Source organism: Syngnathoides biaculeatus, chromosome 20 (genome assembly GCF_019802595.1).
Source record: "Syngnathoides biaculeatus isolate LvHL_M chromosome 20, ASM1980259v1, whole genome shotgun sequence".
Taxonomy (NCBI): domain Eukaryota; kingdom Metazoa; phylum Chordata; class Actinopteri; order Syngnathiformes; family Syngnathidae; genus Syngnathoides; species Syngnathoides biaculeatus.
This window is the reverse complement of record NC_084659.1, coordinates 9481225-9503649: the sequence shown is the minus strand read 5'-3', so window position 1 is coordinate 9503649 and position 22425 is coordinate 9481225. Positions and strand designations below refer to the sequence as shown.

The following is a 22425-nucleotide window of genomic DNA, read 5'->3' as shown; positions in this document are numbered from 1 at the left end:
TTGCATGTTCTTCCCATGCTTGCGTGGCTTTTCTGTTTTTCTGACCATTTTTTTTTTGGGGTGCTTATTAAAAGTCCCCACCTTGTTGACAAATAGTTTCTGGAAGTCCATTTTCATTCGAACCCTTCACAGTCCCCCTCCAGCTGTTTTCCAAGTTGCCAGTTCCTGGTCCTATATGTAGACTCTGCACAGTCTCCAACCTCATTCCAATTCTCCTAAACAGCCCGTCGCGCCTCCTTTTTCAATTTGTCTATGCACAAGTGCCGATGGTCCACCTTATATAATCGAAATTGCACTACCGGCCGTCCACCTTTCGTGAAACTGCAGTAACCTCGGTAGAGGTCTGCGGTCTTTTAGTCTGATAGTGTGCGCTTAAACGGAGCGGAGTTGTTGGGTTCTCGGGTATAAAACAGGTGATGTCATTCCTCTAGAATCGTCTCTTTCGAACGCTTGACGAGTCTCGTTGGACCACGACGCTAACTCGGATAATTCGAACTCGTTGGGGTTGAAATTCTTCCAGTCGCAAAATGATTTACTCTTATCACGAGGAGGGCGAGAAACAATGGGCCTTATTCATCAGCTGTTCTGAAAAAAAAAAAAGCTGTTTTTCAGTCCTACTCATAATGTTTGAGAAGAATGCGCCATTTACTAGTGCATGTTCCTGATCGGCACTCGAGAATGTTCTCAAGTGCATTTGTGTATGCATTTTCAGCAACTATGTAACGTGTAGGTTTAAACTTTAAATTTCAGTTCATAATCTTTCTCGAGTATCTTGCTCGCATAGTTTTATTCCCTCTTGTTCCATATGTTTTGCTCAAGGAGATACTAGTACATCATGGGAAAGTCAAAAGAAATTAGACAAAATATCAGGAAGAGAAATTGTTGATTTGCGCAAATCCGTTTTCATCCTTGGGTATAATTTCCACATTCTTGTACGGTGCAGCGTTCATCTGTTTAAAAACTTATATGGAAGCGCAAACTCAATGGCGGTATCATGTTGTGGAGTTGTTTTAGAGGTACTGGTGCACTTGCCAAAATAGATGACAACATGAGGGAAAAACATTATGTGGAAATACTGAAGCAGTATCTCAACTGTATATTTACACATCATTTGGGTTGCTAGTTGGTCAAGTTGGGGGTGGACAGGATGCGGAACGCCGGTGCCCGGTAGCCGTCTTGCCTTACCCACACCAGTTTCTCTGATTTTAATGCAAGTCACCTCACTCCACACAAGTGTGAATTAAGGACAATATTTGCTAGCTTGGGACCTGGCAAGCGTTGTAATAGGGGTGTAAGTGGGTTTCCACACCCGCCCTCTCTCTCTCATACACAGACAGACTTTGGTCAGCTTGCCATGGGAGTATATTTAAAATTAATTCTAAAATTGATTGTGAGCCAGTGGAGCAAAGGCCATTATAGGTAAAATGTATTTTTTATCCCCAGATTAGTAACAGATTGAGATTGGGCTCAAGGAAACCCAACTCAGGTGGGCCATTAGGTGTACCGCTGGGACCAGACACTATTACTTCAGTTTTACCTCCATTATCATTTTAAAGGTCACGTGTCATGCCTATAACTATTCTAAAATAGATGTTGGAATGAGAAATACGTGTAAGATTATTCACTTCAATGTCCATACGAAAAAAAATTAATATGAGCGGAGAGCGCGTCGTCCTTGCGCAAAGTTGCGGAAGAGTCGTTCGATGACATCCAAGCGGTCGCCATTTTGGCTGCATCCCCTGCCCGTGACATCATCCCGGACATTCGCCGTTGAAAAGACGCGGTGGACCCGACTGTGGGAGACCAACACGCCCCTTCTGACACGGAAGCTCTTTTCGAACATCTCACAACCGAGTGAAGTGACCTGGCCAATATTACCCTATTGTTTCGAGTCATATTTAGATGATATGTGGATCTCGCCCAAACCGCCGATCCACCTCCGTTGGCGGAGATGAGCCATGGCGACGAACCACCACGGCTTTGTGGCCGAATAATGTCACACACCCCGCTTTGGTGTTTATTTGTTAAAAAAAAGTATAAAACATCCAATCCATTTCGTTCCACTTCACGACAAACATTTTACATTTGACATCTTTTATGTTTGAAACCTGAAATGCGGCAAACTTTCGCAAGGCGCCGCGATACCGAAACCGATGCTTGACCTCCGTTGCCTCATTAGAGGAAGTCTGTGCTGAAATGTTTTGTAATCCTCCGACAAGCCGCCTTTGACGGTGAGGCCTTAGAACTTAATGGGGGGGGGAGGGGTGTAAACATTACTTACAGCAAAAGATTACACAAAATGTACCCCTTTAAAAGTAGTTTTGTATATTTCTATTCATCCTAATGCCCCTTTTATTATTCGCTTGCAGTTTTTTTGTGTGTAATTTGAGCCTTTAATCACCATTTAGCATTTAGGTCTTTATTCCCTCTCATGCTGTGCGTAAATCCAGGCACCCGCAATTCGTGCTCCACCCACAAACAATATACAGCGGGCGTAACAACATCTTCACATCAAAACCGTACTTTAGTATTTATTTGTCTGATGTATTTGTAATAATTATTCGTTTTCTTTGCCGGTAAACGCGTGGGTGGCAGCAGACAACGGAGGTCACTATTGCGGTACGCTCTTCATACTCTTTCCAGTGGGATTTTGCAGTTCTTAATACCGGGAATTTGCATGTTCTCCCCGTTGCCTGCGTGGGTTTTCTCCGGGCACTCCGGTTTCTTCCCACATCCCCAAAAACATCCAACACTGATAGGACACTCTAACTTGCCCGTAGGTGTGATTGTGACTGTTGTCTGTCTCCATGTGCCCTGTGATTGGCTGGCAACCAGTTCAGGGTGTACACCGCCTCCTGTTCGTTGACAGCTGGGATCGGCTCCAGCACTCCCCGTGACCCTTGTGAGGATAAGCAGCTAAAAAAATGGATGGATGGATGGATGGATGGACTTTAAATGGCAGCAGGCGTGTATTCTGGACATTCCCAGTTTGAAAAAGGTGCGGACAGTTGTCCAATATGTGTTGTTTATTTTTTTGCAGTAGTTTATTTTTCTCACAAATATATTTTTGACATTCAGTTATAGTAACGGTGGCACGGTGGGCTCAGCTGGTAAAGCGTTGGCCTTACAGTTCTGAGGTCCCGGGTTCCATCCCGGACCCGCCTGTGTGGAGTTTGCACGTTCTCCCCGTTGGCTGCGTGGGTTTTCTCCGGGAACTCCGGTCCCCCCCCCCCCCCCCCCACACACATCCCAAAAACATACGATACTCTAAATTGCACCCAGGTGTGATTGTGACTGTTGTCTGTCTCTATGTGCAACCAGTTCAGGATGTAGCCCGCCTCCTGCCCGTTGATGATAGGCTTCACCCCGCGACCCTTGTGAGTATAAGCGGCAAAGAAAATGAACAGGTAGACGGACTTTAAATGGCAGCAGAGAGCTGTTCTGAACATTCTTAGTTATAAAAAGTTGCGCACCCTTGTCCAATATGTGGTCTTTATTTTTTTGCAGTTGTTTATTTTTCTCCCAAATATATTTTTGACATTGAGTTATAGTTACAGTATAATAGATACAAGTTATAACATGCCTACTGTACATTTTAAGTAAAAAAAAAAAGTGATATTTCATCAGTCCGGCCATCATGTAGTATTTCAGTTTGGTAGTAATTTTAGTGTATGACAATCATAATCGGCAGTTCACTATATATAAAAAAAATAATATTTTTTTGTCCTTATAGGGGGTAATGACATATTTTTGTTTTTATTTTTTTGATTTATTTTTGTTTTGTAAAAATTGACTTTTTTTCTCGCAGTGCAGTATTATCTTTTAATTCTCATACTAATTCTCATTCTCTACATGATTTTAAATGGATTATAATTTAAAAGTGTAATATGACTTTTACCCGAGTAGCCTTAGAACTGTTTTTGTCATTTTTGATCTCTCATTTTAGTCATTTGTAGAACCACAGGTGTCCAAACTACGGCTCGGGGGCCATTTGTGGCCCTGTCGATTTTTAGTGTCGCCCAAGAATTTATGCTATTATGTGTGGTTATTGATAAATTGGGAACTAAAATCGTACTACAATAAAAACGCACTTTCTTTTTCGAATGCCTTGTGAGTAAAGATTTCAGTATCAGCAGCAAAATGTTTTCCTCCAACTTCTGCCGAACGTCAAAGTCTAATTTGCGACCATATCACATAATTGAATAATTACCATCCTCTGATTTGCGAGCCCATCCCATTATGAAATAATTATAATCCTTAAAGTCAACACCCCTTTGAAGATTGTCAGCTCATTACAGATCGCTCTTGTTTTTGGTTCTAAATACAGTACGGGGAGCTCCTCGGGGCAGGGGGCGGATCCATTCCGGTGGGCCGTGGAGCTGCGGGGCCACCCCGAAATCCAGAAACATTTTGCCTCCTTCTACAGAAAGCTGCGGTGTAGCAATTTCTAAAAATAACGCCGATCTATAATTACTAAATGGATTAGTTTTAGCACATTTCATAAAGTGGATTAATGTCGAAGTGGCTCTTGCGTCACACCCCTGACTTAAGCGTTCTTTTTTACTATATCCGGACCCTACGGGTCTCTGGACCCCCTGTTTGCCGAAATCCGCCTCCATCTTCAGTCCTGCCGTGTCATCAAACCTCTTCATAAGTTCAATGAAGGTCCTTCAGTGCCATTGACGGATATCGAAGTCATTTACGATCATCAAACAAATGTAAATATCAGACACTCCTCCTTACAGAGTTGTTTGAATTCAGCAACACTTTTGAGCATGAGCGCATGTGGCATGATGAAATGATGTAAGTGACATAATAGTGTTTATGTTTATGGGATCATCTGCGCAATTTTAGACTATCGCTTCCTTTGAGAGTTCAGATAAGTGGATTAGATTGTATTTTATGTCATGTTTATCTCTGGCGGCACGGTGCAGGCGTTGGCCTCACAGTTCTGAGGACCCAGGTTCAATGCCTGACTGGTCTGTGTGGAGTTTGCATGTTCTCCCCGTGCCTGCGTGGGTTTCCTCCGGGCACTCCGGTTTCCTCCCACGTCCCAAAGACGTTAATTAGGACACTCTAAATTGCCCCTAGTTGTGATCGTGAGTGCGGGTGTTTGTCTGAATGTGCCCTGCGATTGGCTGGCAACCAGTTCAGGGTGTGCCCCGCCTCCTGCCCGTTGACCGCTGGGATAGGCTCCAGCACTCCCCGCGACCCTCGTGAGGATAAGCGCCAAAGAAAATGGATGGATGTTTATCTTCAATTTCTTCTTTGTAAATTAATTATTTTTTCTCTCCTTCTTTGTTGTTCGTGGAGAAAAAAAAGTTTATCTTTAATTTTGCTCAATAGTTCCCACCACTTATTCCTTTTGTCGTTGTCATTATTATTATTATTATTATTATTGTTATTATTATTTTTTTTTTATTAGTTTTTTCTTTTTTTTAATTTTTTTTTCTTAACTCACAAGTATTGCATCTTGTCTTGTTGTCAGTTCAGGTATCACCCAAGGGTTCCGATACCAAGAATATTTGAAACATAAAAAATATATTTACTTGAAGCGAATATGTAAATCATTGTACATTGTTTTTGGAGCATTTGGTATCATTTTTCTTCTTTTTTTCCACAACTATGATTATTCTCATTTTCCCTAGAAGGTATTTTTTTTTTTGCTCACTTTCGAGTATGAATTTGGTTTAAGATGACATACTAGATTACATAATTGGAGATGAGAAAAACCCTCCTATTCTGTCATTTTTAAAGGTATTATTATCCCACTGTTAATGAATGTAAATTAATTATTTTTTCCTCTCCCTTTTTTTATTTTCTTCTTTTTTTTTCTTTCCTTCTTTCTTTCTTTCTTTCTTTCTCTGTTTGTATCTAAAAATGTGGAAAAAAAAATCAAGTTTATCTTAATTATGTTCAATGGTTCCCACCACTTATTTCTCTTGTTGTTGTCATAATAATAATACTACTACTGCTAATAATAATATTTATTATTATTATGATTATGTGTCATGCAGTGTACTTTTTTCTTTTTTTTTCAAGTCACAAGTATTGCATCTTGTCTTGTTATAACAGGTATCATCCAATGGTTCTGATACCAAGAAAATTTGAAACCTAAACATTTTTTTTATTTTTGCTCACTTCCGGGTATGAACCTAGTTGAGGATGACCTACTAGATCAGATAATTGGAGATGAGAGAAACCCTCCTGTCTTATATTAAGGTATTATTATCCCACTGTTAATGAATGTAAATTATAATTTTTTTTCTCTCCTTTTTTTCCTTTTTCTTCTTTCTTTCTTTCTTTCTCTGTTTGTATATAAAAATGTGGGGGAAAAAGAAATTAAAAAAACATTTTTTTTGTATTATCCAGCGTGCCCTATTTGCCTTTCTGTTTTTGATTTTTTTTTTTAGATATCATTTTGCTCTACTCATGCTATTTTTTTTTTTAATAGGTGCGTGCACTTTCTCAGAATCATGATTTATTTAAAGGCGTCAACTCTCCAAGCACAATTTATGCAATTGGTGAAGAATCCGACCCCTCCCCCGCACCCACCCCCCACACACACACGCACACGCTTTGACATTTGGCAGAAATCATTTGCTGCTGCTGTGTCTCCCGAAGCGCGTTCTCGCCAGTTGTCGCGGCGGCGCGCAAGCCCAGCTCCAGAAGCTTTTTTTTTTTTTTTTTTTTTTTTTTTTTTTCCTTCAGCTTTTAGACATGGCGGCGGAACCTCAACCGGACTGGCTCTCCTGTCTTCCCCCTTTTTGGAGTTACGGCGTCACCCAGGATGGACGCGTGTTCTTTATCAAGTAAATACCGAGCGGATTCGTGGATGTATCCCAGTTCCTGCTTATTCTTTCTTCAGTCTTTTTTTTCCCTCGTCGGTTTGTGTTCACCATTTTTTCCCTCCCGTTTTCTTTCCATTAACAGCGAAGAAGCCAAGAGTACAACCTGGCTGCAGCCTGTTAGCGGAGAGGCTGTGATAACAGGGCACAGAAAAACTCCGGGTAAGTCTTTTTTTTTATTTCAAAAAAAAAAATGTTCTTTTTTTTTTTTTAATTTAACCAGCCGCACTCTTGTCGAACGTGTGTTCGCGATGCACCTAGCTTAAAAATAAAAAATAAAATTACGGGGATAAGTCCTCGGACGGAGAGTGAAGACATTGCAGCAAAGCAACAAGCCCTCGCCCCCCCCCCCTTTTTTTTTTTTTAATCCACCTGGCCACTTTGCGACACACTTTTTAAAAGTTCCGTCACGTAGGCGTGCGCTGATGTAGCAAATTCCGCCCCCCCCCCTCATCTTTGCAATCAACATTTACGTCGGATTAGTGGAAACATCTGTAGAATATGCAGAAAAACAACACCCCCAAAAAATGAGGTATTTGTCGCACAAATACTGCATCACGTGCTCGTGTCGGTATTTGTGAGATCACATCTCCCTCTGCACAGCTGTAACACTCGTCTGTTTACCCCCCCCCCACACCATCACCCTCTTTCCTTGCCCTTTTCCAGATTTACCGACGGGATGGGAGGAAGGATACACGTTCGAGGGCGCCCGCTGCTTCATCAAGTGAGTTGCGCCACACGAGTGAATGGGGAATTGCTGATGAGGATGGGGAGGAGGATGATGATGACGGCTGCAGATACGCATTGGCTGCCCCGTCGCAGTGGCCATCTTCGAGCGCCGAGGGGGCCGCTTTGTTCGGTAGGCGGGAGGAGAGAATTGCCTCTCCTCTCTCCGCCGCCCACCGAGCTCCCTCGCTGGCTCGCTGGTGGAATACATGACCCCCCCCTCCCAAATTCACCCCCCCCCCACCTGGAACGCGACAGTTCCTGGGAACAAACATGTACGTGGCTTTCTCTTTGTCTGAAGGTGTTTGCGGTTACTATCTTTGATATTTCACACATATACAGATCGCTGAGTCGACGAGTGAACAAATTTGACTGCTGTTGCTAACCAAAACAGCAGCATTAGTAACCAAAAACTCATTTTTTCTCATATTTCCTATCAGTCCAGGGGCTTGGAATACTTTTTTGAAGGTTTATTCTTTTTCAGCCATTTTACAAATGACATCATTGTTGAGAGGTGTGATTGGATCTCTTGCATCGGAGAGGAACCACGAGTAAATATTAATAACAATTAGCAAATTATTATGAGAATAAAGCACTATTACTATATATGTTACCCCCCCGACCCACCCATAAGGTTACAAGTAAAAAATGTGGACATGAGAATACTACAAGAAACAAGTAATGTCATATCTCAAGGACAAGAAAAAAATTGTTATATATATATATATATATATATATATATATATATATATAAAACACTTTAAAAAAAAAATATATATATATATATATATATGTGTTTATTTTTTGGACACTTTGCTTTAGCCGCTTGTAGCTTCCCATGCGCATTTTACAATCTTTTAAAAATGTTTACCAAAAACATAAAAAATGAAACCACACTTCTCTACTTCTGGCAGGCATCCAACAAAATTGTATATAATTTTAAATAACCCTTCAAACGGATCAAAAAAAAAAAGTCTCATTACTTTTTTGACTGCCTTGTTTGTACCTCAGTAACATATATATATATATATATATATATATATATAATTTTTTTTCTCTTTTTATATTTTTTTATGTCTATATCTTTTAAAATCATGTCGAGAATGAGAATTATTATGAGAATAAAAAGCTAATACTCCACTGAGGAAAAAAAGTCAATTTTTACAAAACAAAAATATGTCAACCGTACTCACAATGTGAATGCGAGTAAAAAAATAAATGTTGGCCCTTTAAGAGACCCTATACTTGAATTTTAGATCAAGCAAGAAAATACAATGACTTAAACCCTAAAGAGCATGTATTTTACCTGCTATACAGAAGACTGAAGGGAGTAACTTCTCCAAAGCAAGTTAGCGGCAGTTGAACACCTTGAAAAGTTTAAATTTGCGATAAAATAGCCTTATTCCATCCATCTATCCATTTTCCTAGCCACTTATCCTCACGAGGGTCGCGGGGAGTGCTGGAGCCTAACCCAGCTGTCGCATGGGGAGAACATGTAAACTCCACACAGGCAGGTCCTCAAAACTGTGAGCCCAACGCTTTACCAACTGAGCCCACCGTTCCACCTGACTGAAACCATGAAAATCTTTAATAGACATATTTACACGTGAAATGTGTCAAGTAGTTTTGGAATCAGTCAATTGTCGATGTTTGGTAACACAAAATACTTGCTCAACGTCATCATTTATGATATGACAGTTTGAAATTTTGGTTCATATTTGAACAAAAATCATGGAAGTTGATACACATGATTTGCCTTTGTGGGCCACGTACAATCATGTCGCGGGCCGCATCTGGCCCCCCGGGCCTCGAGTTTGACACCTGCCGTGTAGCGGTTCACGCACCTGACTTTGGTGCGGCCAGCGTGGGATCGATTCCCGCTCAGTGATGGTGTCTACATCTGCCCTGCGACCGACTAGCTACCAGCTCGCTTTCGCCCGTAGCTACCCGCCGTAGCCTCCGGCTCTCCCGTGAGACCCCTTGTGAGGATAAGTGGCTCGGATGATGAATGTATGTGATGATTAACTGCTGACGACGCTCAAAGAAAACAATTTTAAAAAAATATATAAATGTTTTTTTTTTGGGGGGAAGGTTGCTCCTGGACTTTTTTGACTTTGCTTTAGCCGCTTGTAGCTTCACATACATATTATGCAATCTTTTAAAAATGTTTCCCAAAAATACAAAAAAATGTACCCACACTTCTCTATTTCTGGCAGGCGTGTAACAAAAATTGTATTTTGGATTTTTGAAATAAGCCTTCAAACCGATAATAATAATAGAAAAAAAAGCCTCATTACTTTTTTGACCTCCTCGTTTGTGCCTAATTATAACATAAACTACAGTGTAGAATTCTAGTTGAGTATTTGTGCATTTTGGCGTGCGGACGCCATATTTAATTTTTTTTGGTCAACGCTGCCGTCGTCCAATGGCGTGCAGCTTCTTTCCTGTCAGTTGGACCCGCGCCTGTCAAGCAAGTGTGACTCAGCTTCGGTTGAGCCGAACAGGCTCTACTTGTTGGTGTGCTGTTTTTTTTTTTTTTTGCCGACGCGAGCGCCTTCCCTCCCGGGGGCTTATTAGCGCGTCGTTTTTTTATGTATTTATCGGACCTATTTGACAGTAAAATTAACCTTTCGCCTCTCTCTCACGTGACTTCATTTTGTCCGATGACTTTTCTGGCGAGCTTACGTGCGGTTTGTGGCCATTTTGAGAACAGCAGCTGACACATATGGAGCGCTAATATAGTTGCTCTAAAAATAGCGCAGAAACCGCTGCTCGGTGGTATGGATGCGTGTATACGCGCAGGTAAATATTCAACGCGTGTACCAAAAGCATGCTGTCATTTACTGTGTATGATATGAGGTGAATGCAGGTGTTACTTACTATAATCGTCAGATAATCCCAGTCGGGTAAATGTATCATCCGTCTATCCGTTTTCATCACTCCTTATCCTCAATAGGGTCACGGAAAACATGTTCAAGGTTTTATATAAAAGTACTCTATGTAGCAGGAGAGGATCTCACCGACCCTAGTGTCAATATTGGCATTTACAGTACTACTTTTGGGTACTGCTGCACAATTTAAACTATTGTACGCAAATATAAAAACATTAATGCATAGGATAAAACTTGGGTGTAGAAAAACAGGTTTAATAAAAACAGGATTTATGTTGAAAATGCGTTTATGACGACACAGTATAATGTATTGATTTGGACCTCGTAATCTGGCTGCACTATTGCTCAATACTAGCGTAATTTCACACGCTTTCAACCCTCTGGTTTATGCGATGATGCGGCTAATTTGTGCAATTTTTCAAAGGGCCGAAGGGGGCACTCGAGCGGAAAAGTTAAGTGTGAGACCGGTGCAAGTGTCTTTTTTTAAGTGGCCCTGTGAGCGCTGTGCTAGCGTGTTGCTGACGTGTTACTGCCGTGTCTCAGTGATTTTTACCAGTATGTTTTTTTTTTTTTTTTTTTTTAACCGGCCCTGTTAGCGGCGCGCTAGTGTGTTGCTGCTATGTTGGTTGTCATGTCCCAGTGATTTTTACCAGGATGATTTTTTTTAACCGGCCCCGTTAGCGCCGCGCTTACGTGAGCGCTGCTCTTGTGTTAGTGCTGCACTAGTGTTAGTGTCGCGCTAGCGTTTTGCTGCTGTGTTACTGTTGTGTCTCAGTGATTTTTACGAGTATGTTTTTTTTTTTTTTAACCGGCCCTGTTAGCGCCACGCTTGCGTTAACCTCATGCTAGCATTAGCGCTGGGCCTGTGTTAGCGCCGCGGTAGCGTGTTGCTGCTGTGTTACTGCCGTGTCGCAGTGATTTTTACCAGTATGATATTTTTTTAACCGCGTTACCGCCGCGCTAGCGTGTTGCTGCTATGTTACTGCCACGTCTCAGTGATTTTTACCAGTATGTTTTTTTTTAACCGGCCCTGTTAGAGCTGTGCTACCGTGTTGTTGCTATGTTAAGCTAAGGTATTAAAACTTTAAAAAGTCTTTCTGTGTACCATCTTTCTTTGTAAATATCTCGTGTTTCATTGTGGGCACTTGTGGCTTTACACAGGTGTGGCTTATGTATGCACCAAACGGTATTTCCTTTACAAATGTACTGGGTGAGGCTTGTAATCAGGTGCGCTCTTTAGGCCGCAAATTACGGTAATAGTGCAATGAAATATAGGTACACTTCATACTAATGTGTACTTTTGTGCTCTATGAGCATATTTTTCTTAGATGGAAAAGTGCTGTCTTTCATGTTGCGTGTATGGTCTCCAGCACTCCCCCTTTTAACATTGCAGGATTACAGAAAATATTACTCATTATTTTTCCAATACCCTCTTTCTCAGATACTAGTATAGATAAACATTTGACCGTCAATGAACATGTTTTCATTGCGCTGTCTTCATTTCCTTCCATTATGGTTCCAAGTATTACTACAATATCTTTGATGAACTTCTTAATTCAACGTTTAACCCAGTATTGCTTATTTAAATATAGGAATTATGAAATAATCAACTCTAGTCGTAATCCTTCAACTTTACGAGATCTTTGCCGGGCCCTTCTAATTTCCAGTGATCAGAAGTTCAGACACGTAGCACATCAAATGTAAACTGTTTACAATCACCGAGGGAAGAAGTCTAAACATAGACTATCGGAGAACTACACCACTGTACTACATTCCTCACTAGACTTTAATTTGATTCAAAATGCGCCGCTATTCATATTCAACGGTCAAAGCGAAATGATTCCTCAAATCCTTCACATTTCTTTCAAAACTGAGTTGTCAATTTTTTTTCCCAATCTACGCGGGAAGGGAATCCGTTCCCGCTTCCTCTCGTACATTCAAATACTTTTGACAAAGTGTCCCAAAGGAAATATTCAAATGAATCCATCGCGGGGTAAAATGTTTCTGTCTTAACGGGAGAATTTTCTCAAACTGAAGTAGGTGTACCGGCATTGTACCGGATTTGTCGTTTAATATTAAAAGATTTTATTATAGCTTGTTTTCTGTTCAAAGTAACTCTGATCAGGGGTACACGGTATTTTACATCCATTGCAGTTGTTGTCACCCAATTCCAACGTAGCAAATGTACCGCAATTTCCCGGCCTACAGAGCGCACAAGCCTCACCGAGTACATTTGTCAAGGAAATACCTTTTGGTACATACATACGCTGCAGCTGTGTAAAAGCCGCTAGTGCACACATTGAAACCCGCATTCAAACACGAGATATTTACAAAGACTGTTCACAGAAAGAGTTTAACGCTAGCGCGGCGCTAACGCTAGTGCTAACGCTAGCGCGGCGCTAACTCTAACAGGGACGGTTAAACTAAAATTTACCGGTAAATACCACTGAGACACGGCAGTAACACAGCAGTAACACTTGAGCACGGCGCTAACGCTTGCGCACCGTTAACGTGGGCGGTAAAAGTCACTTCCTCGGCGCATAAATTCCAACGGTCTCATTCTAACGCTAGCGCCGCGCTGACAGGCCCGGCCCAAAAAAAAAAAAAAACCTTACCGCAGGGTTGAAAGCGTGTGGGGGGGGGGGGAAATCACGGCTTGTAGGCCAGAAATAACGGTAGTCGTTATGGCCTTCTGAGGGAAGACAAAAATACAATGTGACCTGGGACAAAAATGAGTTTGACACCCCTGCCTTTGTAGTTAGATGAGAACTAAACCCCGCCCAAAAATTTGTAAAAGCCGCAAGTGCCCACATTGAAACTCGAGATATTTACAAAGAAAGACGGTACACAGAAAGAGTTTAACGCTAGCACTGCCGCACTAATGCTAGCGCCGCCGCGCTAACGCTCGTGCCGCCGCGCTAACGCTAGCGCTGCCCTAACAGGGCTGGTGGAAAAAAAAACATACCAATAAAAATCACTGAGACACGGCAGTAACACGCGAGCGCAGCGCTAACAGGGTCAGACCGGTAAAAGTCACTTCCTCAGCACATAAATTCCATCGGTCTCACTCTTACCTGCCCCCTTGCGGCCGTTAAAAAAATGCACAAATTAGCCACATCACCGCATAAACCGCAGGGTTGCAAACGTGTGGAAAAAATAGGACGGAAATTACGGTAATTGCACCCGAATATATTCATAAATTGTTCCCAACATTTTTGCTGTTACAAGTACTTTTTGCACTTGGAGCAGCAAAATCCTGCAGTCAGCGGTGTAGCGGTAGCCCACAAATGACGACTAAACCAACATTTAAGTGAAAATGTGTTGATTCATAAAATTATGAATGCAAAACTCACACTAATAACACATTTGCATCCTTATTTGTCCAATTTGTGTCAAGTTTTTTTACATTTAATAACCGTATGCTAGTATCGTGTAACTTGTAGCCCAATTAGCGGAATCCTGATCTCGACGATAGCGATTCTCCCAAAGCCGGGACAAACCGGACATTTCTACCAACTCGCCAGAGAAAAAAAAAATGTCTTCAAATTTTTTCCTTCCCGAATGTCTTTCACAACAAAGTGTCAGGATTTCCAAGCGCTTCCGCCGGTTTGAAGCTCTGCCTTGGCTAAATTATTTCTCGCACCCTCGAGCGCCTGTAAGATGTCGCGGGGACTTGAATCCAACCGAAGTTGCGTGGTTCTTCAAAGATGAGATTTTCATGCGGAGTGATTATTTTTTTTCTTCTTCAAAGTACTAAATATGCATCCTGATCACCCCTCGACTCACTCATCAAATCATATTTCGATGCGTTCACAAATTCCAATTTATGTCACACAACTTAGCGTTCTATAAAGTCCGACTGTCTGTGAGACAGTGAAGGCGTCTGACTGTGAGTTGTGATTGGATGAGAGAGTCGGTGGCTTGACCGAAACAGTAGTCGAACGTTTCTTTTATGCGTTCTTCCGATATATTTGATATTACTGTTCATTTTGACAGTAATTTATACCTCGGCGTTGTATTTGCATCAAAATTGATACTACTATATATAATACAAATACAGCGATGACTCTGATCTCGACCGCAATCCATTCCAGAAAACGGTTTGAGAAGTGATTTGTTCGAAAACCAAATCGATGTTTCCCATTGGAAATGAATGGAAAAAGAAATAATGCGTTCCAAGCCTAAAAAAATTAGGCTTTTAAAGCATTTTTTTAGCTTTTCCTGATAATAAACTGCGTAGTAGAAATACATGTATAGTTTAAATACTTTATATAATAAAATAATTTAAAAAATGTATTTATGTTTTGCTTAAAATGTATGCTGTAGTAGTAGAGTACGCTAGGCTGGGAGTGCATTGCCGTATCTGTAGCGACTTGGCCCTCAGCCTTGTAAAAAATTTTTATTAACAAAAGTGTTGAATACCTTTAAACAAGCAACTTGCCTTCTTTGGGGCCAATATTTGGGGTTAATACGGTAGTCCTCGATAAGAAGAAAAACAACAGTCACTACCGGGACGCGTCTGTGTACAGCGGCTGCGTTATACAGAATAACAAAAGTGCGGCGGTTGCGCCACGCCTGTTATGTCATTTCTGTTTTTTTTTTTTGGGGGGCGTTCGAATTGACAATAACAAAACGTGTCGTTGGTGGGTCAGGTGCTTGCGTTGCGCGCATTACATTATTTCTGGATTTTTCGGCGGTGTGGGAATTCACATCAAAGCGCGTCGTGGGTCAGTTGGTCTGGTCAGTTAGTTTTATTTTAACTGGACCTGTTAGCATTAGCGCTAGCTTTATCGTGGCGCTAGTGTTAGCACTAGCGTTAGTGCTAGCATTAAACTCTTTCTTTGTACCCTCTTTCTTTGTAAATATCTCGTGTTTCAATGTGGGCACTAGCGACTTTCACGCAGCTGCGGCATATGTATGTACCAAATGGTGTTTCCTTTAGAAATGTGTGCGTTTTTTTTTCTAACGGCTGCAAGGGTGCACTCGAGCGGAAAAGGTAAAAATGAGACTGGTGGAATATACGTGCCGAGGAAGTGACTTTTACCGGTCGGGCCCTGTTAGCGTTGCGCTAGCGTGGTACTGCCGCGTCTCAGTGATTTTTGCCGGAATGTTTTTTTTTTTTTTTTTTTTTTTTTAAGTGGCCCTGTTAACGCGCCGCTAGCGTTAGCACTGAGCTAGCGTTAGGTATTTCCTTTGCAAATGTACTGGGTGAGGCTTGTAACCAGGTGCGCTCTGTCGGCCAGGAATTACGGTAGTAGCGTTCATTTTTTTTCATATTCACTATAGTCTTATCAGTTCATGGCGGTGCGTATCAAAGATAAAGGTATGAAATACTTACTGTGTATGATAGAGTACAATACAAACCTGTGGATATTTTATTACACACATTAGCGCGACGTCGATTTTGCCAAATTCCAATAATTTAAGGGTGGAACCAGACACAGGTGGCCGAATAACCGTTGGACCGAGTCATCGTTTGGGAGGACTACGTGTCTTGTATGTATTTGTACTTGGCAGGTCGTCAAGTTCTGTGAGGATGTGACAAAATAAACAGCGTAACACAAATGTAGCCCCTTTTCGTGCCTCGTGCGCCAGAAAACAACGGCGGCGCTGATTCTCGCTTTTTATGTCTAGATCAGCAAATCAACAACGGCTAATTAGCGTGATCCGCGGGCCCCTCGCAGCCTCATGCCTGCGGAGTACTTAGAATTTCTGAGATGCTTTTATTCCAGAAGAAGGACTCAAATGGAGTGCGGTGTTGTCGTGTTAAAGCGGTCGCCGCTGAGACAGTTTTTGAGGGGGGGGGGTTATGCATATACTGCGTGTTGCTGCTATGTTACTGCCGTGTCTCAGATTTTTACCAGTATGCTTTTTTTTTTCAATAGGCCCTGTTAGCGCCGTGCATGCGTTAGCGCTGTGCTTGCGTTAATGACACCCCAGCATTAGCTCCACGCTTGTGTTAGAGCCGCACGAGCGTGTTGCTGCTGTGTTACTGCCGTGTCTCGGTGATTTTTACCGGAATGTTTTTTTTTTTTTTTTTTTTTTTAACCACCCGTGTTAGCGCCGCGCTAGTGTGTTGCTGCTATGTTTCTGCCGTGTCTCAGTGATTTTTACCAGTATATATTTTTTTTTAAACTGGCCCTGTTACCGCCGGGCTTGCTTTACCGTCACGCTAATGTTAGCACCGGGCTTGTGTTAGCGCCACGCTAGCGTGTTGCTGCTATGTTACTGCCGTGTCTCAGTGATTTTTACCAGTATGTTTTTTTTTTTTTTTAAACGGCCCTGTTAGCGCCGCCCTCGTGTTAGCTCTGCGCTTGCGTTGTCACGCTAGACTTAGCGCCACGCTTGTGTTAGCGCCGCGCTAGCGTGTTGCCGCTATGTTACATGAGATGTATTGTATAGTACTGGAAAAGCATGAAGTGAGTTCTTCCCATGAGTACTTCCTCCCTTTTGGACTTTGTTTACAGAGCAAGCAAGTTCGGCCTGAAGTTCTTGCTTACTTCGAGTTGTCAAGATGGCGGGACGACACCCCAGCAGTTTCTCCATTATTTTTTCTTTAATCTGTAATTCCTGTATGTGTTTCAATGAGCTGCTTATCCTCACAAGGGTCGCGGGAAAAGATCAGTTAAACAGTTATTATTATTCCCATGGTTGTAATTGAGTTTATTCGCCCCCCCCTCCCCCTCCCAAAAAAAGTCTGTTTTAGAGTGGAAGTATGAGTATTAGAGTAGTACAAGCATTTTTCATTTTTTTTTTTTATTGTTTAAAGCTTTAACGAGAAACTGCCATCGTACAGGTTGTCCCCGTGATTGATGAACTCGGCTCGGGCTCGCAAAGCTTCAGCGATTAGTTCAGGCTGGGGAAAAAAAAAAAAAAAATCTTTGCCAACGTTAATACGGTACAAGAACGTGGTTGGTCAATAAATCCATAAATCCACCCGATGCAAAGGATTACTTTCATTTTTTAATTTTTTTATTTTTATTGAATCTGTTAAAGAGATTGATAGGGTTGATTTATTACAGTGGAAGTTTTGGAGTACAAGGGGTGTTAATACATTTTTGGCGCTGGCCATATTGTAGTTACATGTTTTTTTTCTCAGACTGAAACCATACAGATATTTAATCTCCTCATCATATTACACACTAAATTTATGAGCTAGTTTTGGAATGGTTATGGTTTCCCCTCACAGGTCCGTTCTGACTAAAATCCTAATCTTTAATTGCCTCATCATATTTACATATGGAATTTATGAACTAGTTTTGAATCAGAGATCAAGTATAATGGGGTTTTTCAAACATTGTTCATATTTGGTATCAGAACAATGCTTATCATTTATGACATGACAATTTGCAATTTTGGTTCAGATTTTCACAAGAATCGCGGTAGTTGACGCAGATGATTTGCCTCTGCAGGCCACATAAAATCATGCAGCGGGTTGGATTTGGCCCCCGGGCCTTAGGTTTGACACGACAGTATTCATGCATGGTAGCACAAAATGCTTCATATCTCGTTATTTTTGATATCTGATAATTTTGAAATTTTGGTACAGATTTTCACAAGAATTATGGAAGTTGACACAGTAGATTTGCCTTTGCAGGCCACATGAGCTCAATGTGGCGGGCCAGATCTGGCTCCCGGGCCTTGGGTTTGACACCTGTGAACGACAGTATTCATGTATGGTAGCACAAAATGCTTCATTTCTCGTTACCTTTTTTGATATATGACAATTTTGAAATTTTGGTCCAGGTTTTCACAAGAATTATGGAAGTTGACACACTAGATTTGCCTTTGCAGGCCACATGAGCTAAATGTGGCGGCCCAGATCTGGCCCCCGGGCCTTAGGTTTGACACCTGCGTTGTAGTACACTCAAATCAAACTGTCTTAGATACTTAGTCCAAAATTTTTTATATGAATTAGTGCTGGCAAAATGTTACCAAAAAAAAAAAAAAAGTCAAACATCTGACGCTAAACCCTTCGAGGATCAAATCGATGATGACATGTCGGTCCTTTCTGGGTGGGTGTGTCTAATATGGATGCCCCGTCCTCCCTCCCTCCCTCCCTCCCTCCCTCCCTCCGTCCCGCGCTACAAATACTTTTTAAATGGGTCATGGGCTAGGTGGGGCAGATCTCCTAAACGTTTTCCTGTACCATTTACGCAAAAACCAAACAGACACATGCGCAAGTACACACTTGCTGTTTGGGCCCCACTTTTGTCATCAAGTGCATCAAGATTGTGGATTTGGCTCCTCCTCAGGATTGAACGCAGGATACCAAAGGAGTAGATTAGCAGAATCCGAGACTCTTGACGCGGTTTTCATGGACACTTTGTGACATTTTAAAAGCAGAAATTACCGTTTAATACTTGTTCCAATTCCTCAAGGTGACGTCCAACTCACATATTTCAATACATAAGCTCGCACTTATGCAGGCATACAAGGACGAGTCAGAGCGAATGAGGTGTGGAGGGGGTGGGGGGTGGGGTGGGGTAGTTGTTGCTTTGCGCAAAACAATTTTATTAAACATTACATACCGTTTAGTTTGACAAAGTGATTCTTCTCCCAATGGGAAATCCTGCTAGGGAAGGCCTTACTTTATTTTTTTGGCAGTAGTTGTATCTCTTGTTTGAGCAGTCTTTATGTATCATTGATAAACATGTTTAGCATTCTATCTATCTATCTATCTACAGATTTTCACAAAAAAATTATGGAAGTTGACACACTAGGTTTGCCTTTGCGGGCCGCAAAAAAAATCATGTGGCGGGCCAGATCTGGCCCCCGAGCCTTGAGTTTGACACCAGCGATTTAATGGGTTTAATAGCTCCCAAAAACTGTTTTGACTTGGGAGGGGGTGGGGACTGAAAACAAGCCCTCAAAGTCAGGAAAGATGCAGTAACATTCTGTACAGTACACTGCGATGACTCACTAACCTCGTTGCCAAGTCACTCGCGCTAAACATTGGCACAACATGTTTACATATTGCAAAAGCTAGGATTTATCGACGTGTTGGAAAGTAATTTGATTACGTTTTGATTACTTTTTTCAAAAATTTTAAACATCTGGAATGAATGGCTCAAGATCCTTACATTTTTCTTCTAAAAAGTGTATTCAAACCATAGATCATTGTATTGGAATTAGTCACATTTGTTCTTTACACGATAATAAACCGATAACAAACGTGAATAATTGTAAATGCCTATCGGTAATTAATATTTCATGATAAGTGCACTGTGTGTGAAAACCCAACATACAATAACATGTTGACCTAATGACAAATGTGCTTTTTTCTTTGTTCGAACGTGTAGCTATGAATCTCAACGTTGCACCATAAATTGGTTCTTTGACGTCATACTTGGGAAAAAAAATCATATTTGGCACTACTGCAGAATATCAAATCAGAGACACCACGTCACGAGCATCGGCTTTAGAAAGAGGAAGTTTAATGAAAAAAGGAACTTTTGCGTCTATGTATTGGAGTTCACCTAGCAGTCAACCTTGACGGATTTTTGCCTGGTCTTGGTCTTGACTTGGATCTCTTCAAAAGTCTTGGTCAGGGGTGTCGAACTAGTTTTTGTCGAGGGCCACACTATAATTAAGTTTTTTTCCTCAGAGAGCCGTTATTACTGCGAAACTATAAAAATCTTGAACCGCCTCATCACGCTTCCACATGAAAATATATGAATTCGTTTTGGAATCAGAAATCAAGGATAATGGATTTTTCAACTATTTTTGACATTTAGTCACTCAAAATTGCTTCCATTATCTCAACATGATCATTTATGACTAACCCTAACCCTGACTCCAACGAAAATCATGCCACGTGCCATCAGTACAGGGGAGGACCAAAATGCAGGACTCCGAGACAAAAGCATAATGTCCAGTGCGTTTTATTTCAGAAGGAGTTTCCGCACACGGTAACACAGTGCAAACTCAATGAACTGGCAAATAGCCGTGACGTAAACTCCAACATAAATACGTGGTTAATTAACACCGAATGCGCAACAGCTGTGACGAGTGCCAGAGGTGGCACCACACAGAGCCCCCTCTCTCAGGCACGGATCCCAGACGCAGCAAAACAAACCAAAAAAAACATGACCAGGGTAGGGTGGAAGGGGAGCGGGTAGAAGGCACAAACCGCGCCACTAAGGCCTGTTCGCGAAGCGGCCGGGAACTGGTCGCCGTCGCCGCCGACACAGGAACGTGAAGCGGCTGGGAACCTTTCGCCATAGCCACAGAAACAGGAACGTGAAGCGGCCGGGAACCGTTTGCTGTAGCCGCCGAAACAGAAACGTGAAGGGGCCGGAAACCGGTTGCTGTAACCACGGAAACCGGGACGTGAAGCTGCTGAGAACCGTTCGCCTTAGCCGCCAAAACAGGAACGTGAAGCGGCCAGAAACCGGTCGCCATGTTCGCCGAAACAGGAACGTGTGACGGCCGTGGACGGATTGTCGCCGGGGCGCGGTCGTCAGGCGGCTGTGGACGGGTCTCCGCGGAGGGGTCGCCGCCGGGACGCGGCCGTGGAAGGGTAGCCGCCGGGACACGAACGTAATTCACCTTTGAGTCCGCTGGGTCCGTGTCTGGCCAGTTCATTCTGTCACGTGCCATCAGTGCGGGGGGAGGCCCCAAATGCAGGACTCCTTGACAAAGGCATAATGTCCAGGTCGGTGAGTGCACATCTGTTTTACACAATCTTTGAATTTCTGATATGGCAAATATTCAAATAGCTCAATAAATGGACCACCATTCACCCCAAAAACCATTGGAAATGGCTCAGATGTGATGTTTTTGTTCTCTCTCTGAGCCTTTTTGTGTTCTCATCTTGGGAGCAGAGGACTAGCGGGGTAAAACGCGAGTCCTCCCTCCCCTCCCCTCCCACCACCACGTTGGCCTCTCTCTTCTCTCCGCAGAATGAATAGATAATCTACAACCGAGGCTGGGCAGGATTACAATGATCAAGGGGATCGGGTCCAAGCTCTGCCAAGTTTTATGAGTTTCTGTTGAGCCAGTCTAGCGGCTGATTGGACATTCGCAGTATGTTAATGTTTCCAATCTGGTTTTTCACAAATCCGTTCTGCATTGTGTACGCGTGCTTTTGGACATGCGATCCCGCGAACGCTTGAAACAAACAAATTGACAAACATGAAGAGGATTTGGAGGCGATCCTTCTCCTCTGGAATCAAAAGGAGGCTTACGCTTGGTTTACGGTGGTGGATTTAAAAACAGGAAATGGAAGCGCAAACCAAAAAACTAAAAATTAAATGCAGAAAGTTTTGAAATCGTCCCCTTCTTTTAAATGACTGCCGGTACTGTAATCTCCCGCGTAGCTGGTCACGATTCTCTCAATGTCTGGACTGAAATGTGGATGAACCAAAGCAGTTTTTACCCCGTTTGTACCGACTGGAAGTACCAAGTCAAGCGTTCAATCCGTTCCAGCCCCAGAACACGCGAAGACCGGAGCGAATGACGTTCAAATGTTCTGGTGTGGCTGCGAACTGAAGCAGTAGTTGTCTGAAAATTTTGCTCAGGTTTTTATTTTAAATTTTTCTGTGAACAGGGCAGTTTATGAAACAACGTAGCTCTATAATGTTTGCGGGGTGTCAATTATTCCCCCATTTTTCGCTATTGGGATCCCTCAAAAGCTGCGTTTACCGTAATTCCAGGCCTCCAGAGCGCACCTGGTTAGAAGCCAGTACATTTGTAAAGGAAATACCATTTGGTACATACATACGCCGCTGCTGTGTAAAAGTCACAAGTGCCCACATTGAAACATGAGATTATTTACAGAGAAAGATGGTACACAGAGAGTTTAATGCTAGTGCCGCTGTGCTAATGCTAGCACTGTGCTAACAAGGCCGGTTAAAAAAAACATACTCGTAAAAATCACTGAGAGACAGCAGTAACACGCTAGCGCAGCGCTTACAGGGCAAGACTGGTAAAAGTCACTTCCTCTGCGCATATATTCC

The 22425-nt window shown here is 42.3% G+C and overlaps 1 protein-coding gene across 7 annotated transcripts in view; it reads left to right on the top strand.

Moving 5' to 3' along the window:
* The first annotated feature begins 6699 nt into the window (after positions 1-6699).
* Positions 6700-22425, top strand: part of LOC133493250 (pleckstrin homology domain-containing family A member 5-like) — an 85533-nt gene continuing 69807 nt past the window's right edge. For 6 of the 7 annotated variants that reach the window (XM_061806370.1, XM_061806371.1, XM_061806369.1 and 3 more), the window contains exons 1-3: positions 6700-6812; positions 6934-7010; positions 7515-7572. In XM_061806370.1, the coding sequence (XP_061662354.1) occupies positions 6721-6812; positions 6934-7010; positions 7515-7572 (227 nt within the window). In that variant the 5' untranslated portion in view covers positions 6700-6720. Of the gene's footprint in view, positions 6813-6933; positions 7011-7514; positions 7573-16932; positions 17108-22425 lie in introns of those variants that run through there. The other variant, XM_061806375.1, reaches the window with a different exon arrangement.